General features: G+C 37.8%; 1 protein-coding gene across 1 annotated transcript in view; it reads right to left on the bottom strand.

Moving 5' to 3' along the window:
* Positions 1–6,000, bottom strand: part of LOC107680316 (RNA-binding protein Musashi homolog 2-like) — a gene marked incomplete at its 5' end in the record, with an annotated part of 70,859 nt that overhangs the window by 30,305 nt on the left and 34,554 nt on the right. The window contains one exon of the mRNA XM_016476164.1: positions 1,324–1,438. Coding sequence (XP_016331650.1) covers positions 1,324–1,438 — 115 coding nt within the window. The remainder of the gene's footprint in view (positions 1–1,323; positions 1,439–6,000) is intronic.

Genomic DNA, 6,000 nt, shown 5'->3' with positions numbered 1-6,000 from the left:
GCTGCAATATAACAAAGAGTGAAAAATTTAAGGGGGTCTGAATACTTTCCGTACCCACTGTATATATATATATACGCACACATACATACATATACATACTCAATATGGTAACATTTAAATAATTATATAATTTAATATTTTGAAATATCATTAATCAAAGTTATTTGAAGCTTATACTGTATATTATAGAAGTTTATACATTATCTGCGCTACGTAAGTTGAGTGTAATGAATCTGTTTATCACCTTATTTCAGTTAAATTATAAAAAAAACATCTAAAATTAAAAACAATATGATAAATTAAATGAAATATTACGTAATTTAATATATTTGATATTATCAGTTATCTGAAACATTATCAAAAAAAATTTGAACTTTACCCTTTGGGTAGCTATAACGGGTTCATTTAGAAAAGAGGCATGTCCAAATACACCCAAAAGCCTATAAATCCCAAACGATTACACAAAACTTCGCGAAACTAGGTGAGCACATGCGACAGGTGATTCTAAACAAACATGGAACATTTTATGTAGATTGGACCGTAGGTAGCGCTATAACAGTTTTAAAAAACGCTTCAAAAACACTATATTTCTATGGTAAATGACATCAATTAGCAGAAAATGTTAATATATTCACGCACACACTAGATCTTTACATCGTACGATCAATCTCCTCATTCTGAACAAATTTGCCTGTAGGACCACTGCTGTCAATCAAATTGTTCTTTAAATATTTGACATTATTTAAAAAAACTCCTTTTGCAAACTCCTCCAATCAGACCATAGGTGGCACTATAACAGTAAAAAAATTAAAAATCATCATATTTCTCAGGTAAATCATCTGGATTTGCCAAAAATGCTTTTTTAATCATTAATTTAGGTGTTTACATGCTTGCTAAATAATACGTAATATCTTTTTTCATATGTGCTAGAACCCCGATAATAGGACCTTGCAGCTATATTTATTATATATCTGTGTTATGAATGAATAACAGTACTGATCTTGGCAACAGGTTTGTCTCCCATAGCCGATGTGTTCTTCTCATTTAGTGCCACTGTCATTAGCAAGGGCAGAGGTCAGGCAGATGGCTGCACTGAATAAGGCACATTAGGCCTAATTTTGCTCTTCATTTGAGCCATTAATACAAACATTTTTCTGCTCGTCAGGTCTGAGGGATCCTATAGCACCTGAGCTGAACTAACCAGACACGTTCACAGACACACCTTTATCTCGTCTAGCAGCAAATCAGAATTCATCATCTTAAGCCTGATGATGCTACCCCTCAGTGAATCAGTGTGTGTGTGTGTGTTCATGTGAGACTCACTCAACATGCCCATGCCCAGCATGAAAGCATCCATGGTGTACGGAAGACTTCTCGCCCTCCCCCTCGTGCCTGGAGGAAACATCACCTCTTTTGGTTGGGCTTTCTTACATTCTACCTGTGGACAGACAGACACAGAAGGAAACACAAAGAGAAGAGCTAAGTGACAAAATTGTTGCTGGTTTTAACATGTCACTAAATTTGCAATATGATAAAACTAAATAGCACATGCAAAGTCTAGGGCCCTATGAAAGCTTTTTATTGTTTTCCAAATCCTGTGTTTTATTTTTTAATTTTTCCTGGATTCCATTTGAATGGTTTAATACAATTGTAATAATCAAAAACATGTCTAACAAATTTAATTCATAATACTTAACATCTTGAGGAAAAGTTGAAATCATAGGCTCCTAATAGTCCAAGTTTAAGTAGATGGAACTATTTTTTATCAATAATTTATTTTTTTATTTTTTTGCACTAAGCTTGTCACACTTCATTCTATGATTGCCTTATGATGATTGAAGTTGGCCAACACAAAATGTCAAACAAGGCAGCATAATTACGCATCTCTCAAAAAACATGTTAAGAACACATTTAATTTTTGTTTTTAAATTACATTCTCCATGAATTCAAAGCAGTACAGAAAATACCACCATGATGACAAAACACTTCACAATTTGCAAGGATGGAATAAATTGGGATTATTTTGAACTTTCTCCTCATGAAGCAATACAACTTAAATACAAGGACAGCTTCATCCATAGGCGTGTTCTACTGTTAGTGTTATCTGTATGCACCAAGGGTCTGAGAGTAAGGCAATTTCAATTCTCTGTGTGTATGTGCTGTACATGTGGAAGAATTGACAATAAAGCAGACTTCACTTGACTTGAACTGTTTACAACAAATAATAAGAAATGTTTCTTGAGCAGTACATTAGTATATTACAATAATTTCTGAAGGATCACATGAACTGAAGACTGGAGTAATGGCTGCTGAAAATTCAGCTTTTACATCACAGGAATAAGTTATATTTTAAATATCTTAAGTTATTTTAAATTGCAATAATATTTCAGAATATTACTGTTTTATTGTATTTTTGATCAAATAAATTCAGCATTTGTTGAGCTTCGATGAGACTTTTTAAAGATATTCATTAAAAAAAATATAGAGAGCTTCATTTTGTATATGCTAAATAAAATGTATAATTTTTTTCTTTTGGTTTTTGGATGAAATATAGATTGTCTTGTTCATGTTCTTGACAGGTATCATGAACTTCGCCCACCCATTATTTGGAAGAGTCACTGGACCGTAAATATGATGCCTAAAAATAGGAATGTTTTTGAACAGACCTTGAGTCATATCTCAAGCTATGTCAGTTAGATTTTTGTGCACATTATTGGCATAACAAACAGCGATACATTTGTGTATCCAAAGCATTTTTCAGACAAAAAACTAATGCAAAAATAAACTAAAAGTCTCTCCGTCTTTCTGATTCCACCTGTGATCTCCCCAGCACCCCCTTCCCTCATCCTCACGTTCTCACTCTCTGATTGACATTTTAACCTATGGAGCTGAGCACATGAGCGGACAGCAGACAGCAGTCCCTGCCTGAGAGACAGAGGAATATTCCTCCAGAGAGCTAGGAGAGGGAAGACAACATGTCTCTAGCAAAGGGGAGAAATAAACAAACACACACGCAGAAAACATCAAACCCAAACAAACACACAGACATTCGCTCTCTATGGTGATATAAGCATAACCGGGTCAGACGAGTAAAGACTTTCCTCCTGACAGGCCTAGCAGGCAAAGGATCCTATTTACCAAGCACATCTGCATGCTTACAGGAGTGTGAGTGTGTGTGCGCTGACAGCGCCTCTACAGTAAGAACACGATGCATTTGCACTTGGCTGAATCTGTCCTCTGCATTGATCGACTCGTCTGCCTGCCCAGGGCCCGTCCATCTGTGTGTGAGTGTGTGCGCTGCTCGGCCTTTCACCACACACACACACACACACACTGCAGATCATCTCCCACTGAGACTCACGCAGATGCTGCTCGGCACAGCTGGACACACACACACATGGACGGACGGTTCTGCTGAAGTTCAACTTTGCTCTGAATACATGAGATATTTCTGGATTTGGCCAGTGACGGATATTTAATATTCATTCTAAATTAATGAAATCTAAAAAGGTTTGGTTCACACTCAGAGCCCTGAGGATGCAGCGTGGGAGATATTATAACATGTAAATGTATTATAATTACTACAGAAGGAGGTGTTAAGGCCGGGACACACCAAGCCAACTTCAAAGAACTAGCGGCGACGAAAAACGATGGTGTTGTCGCCTCACATCGGCAGCGTCGGACCAAAAAGCTGCGCTCCAACACACCGCACAGACTACAGCCGACGGCAAACTAAGATGTGCGTTCTGCGCATGCGTGAGAGGAATTAATGGTCTATATCAGCAGCTATCAATAGTATATATTCGTCATTCAAAAGGAGAAACCGAAACAAAGATATACGAGATAAACGCGGATATACGAAACATAAACAAAGCAGCGGTTGCTTACCATTTTGAATATCAGTAACGTTGATAACTTTAATAATTGAATATCAGTAACGTTGATAACTTCAATCATTTTAAGCGGCTCATGTTGTTATGAAAACATTCGCATATAAGAATGATTGGGAAAGATCACGTAACATTTAAACAGCCTTCTGTCTGTACCACCTTCATTTACGTGCTTGTTCTCATCACTTTCGCTCTAATTCTCGGGCACTTGACTCGTTCGCTAAACTGAACATCCAATCAGAGCTCTCACTCGCACCGACAGTCCAGACGCCGATTCAACATGTTGAATCGGGCAAACTGCCGCCGACGTGAGCCCTACGAGAGCCGACGAGTGGAACAAACCAAACAACCTACATTGGCCAACGCTTCCGCGTTCGTCACTTCTGAGCGGCGCATGCGCAACGCCGACCTCGTACGTCATCCGCCCAGAGCTGCTTCCATGTACAACTGTTGGCGCAGGCTACAGTGATTATTATGATTAGTGATTATTACGTTTTGAATATGGATATTTTTCTTACAAAAACGCATCGATTCGCTACAGGAGGCTTTTGTTCACCCCCCGGAGCCATGTGAGACACTTTTTTTTTTATTCGGGGTGAGCAAAACACAGCCTAATTTTCATTTTTGGGTGAACTAACCCTTTAATTCAAGAGCTGAGAGAGATGTATTGATGTGTTCGTAGACGGGTGTTTTGGACAACCTGTTGTACAGCATGTCCATAATAACAGGTCTAATTCTGGACCGCAAACACTCATCTAGACAGACATCATCTAGGAGATAAACATCACGGGCCATTATCTGCTCACACACAGGCACTGCTGCTGTCTGAAAAGGGTTTCTCAAACTCATTTTAACTCAAGGACCTCCTTCATAAGCCCAAACTTCATACCCTAAAACGAAGACTTATAGGTGGCTTCAAAAAAAAAAAATATCACTACAAAAAAAAAAATAAAAAAAATACAAATAAAAATAAATCCACCAGTCAAGAATCAAGAATCAGACACATAATGCCTCAGAATCACACATTTAAGAACAAAGTGAGGAAAAAGAAAGCATTTGTCCTCAAAGAAGTGAATTATGCTCCTCTCTGTGCTGTAATTGGTCCGCAGCTGCCTGAACAAAATAGATAAGTCAGATAAAATTTGTGCCTCATTTTCCACTATAAAACAAGATAAAAAATTACACACGTTGGGTAATAAAATCTACAAGCACTTCTGTCAAACCAGTATGAGTCCATTTATATGCACTACTGGTTCCTTTGATCTACTGAAACAGAAGTAGCACAGTGGAGTTGTTCAGTTTTCTGTGTGATGCTCTATTATTGCAAAATCAAATTTCAGATTTACCTGCCCCTAATGGCCAGTTCACATAAGGGATGATAATTATAATGATAATAACTAAGTTTTAATATTTATTGTAATTCTACAAGAATAGGGATATCCACACCACAACTATAATAATAATGACACAGAGGAACGATATCATTGGAATCACTTTCAGAACAAATTTCTTCCAGCTGAACCATAAAAACATTGACAGCCAATCAGAATCGGTCCTGCTTTAAAGAGCTCGTGCATTTAAAGCGGCAGGCAAAATAACTCAGCTAACGCTTATAATAAACAGAGCATTATCATGTGATGATATGGACACTAATGTAGTTATCATAATCTTTATAGTTATGGTTATAGTTATAGTTATGTGAACGGACCTTAAATGTCTTATCAGACTCGACAATCTCCAAAACAAGTATAATTTGGCTGCTGTTGGCTGGCATGTCAGAAAGTTATGGACTGCAGGAAAGAGAGAAGAAACTCCTGATGTCCTGAAAAGAGACAGCAGGACTAATCACTTAAAAAGCAGGTGAATTGATGGAAAAACCTCATCTTGTTCACCCCTTCCTCTCTCTTTCTGAGATCTCTCAGTCTGTGTGTTGTAAATGGACACCCAGTGCGATGTTCAGCCAGGCAAAAAGGTTCACCACCACATGGTGTGTGTGCTGTGGTAGACACGAGGTTTCTCTGGATCAGGGAGAAGTTCACATCTCTTGTTCTCTTCAACAGGCTGTAAATAACATCTAGTTATTGGAAAGTAAATCTGAACAGGAAGCTTG

This window comes from Sinocyclocheilus anshuiensis, unplaced genomic scaffold (assembly GCF_001515605.1).
Source record: "Sinocyclocheilus anshuiensis isolate Anshui unplaced genomic scaffold, SAMN03320099.WGS_v1.1 scaffold1294, whole genome shotgun sequence".
Taxonomy (NCBI): domain Eukaryota; kingdom Metazoa; phylum Chordata; class Actinopteri; order Cypriniformes; family Cyprinidae; genus Sinocyclocheilus; species Sinocyclocheilus anshuiensis.
This window is presented reverse-complemented; position numbering and strand designations above follow the sequence as displayed.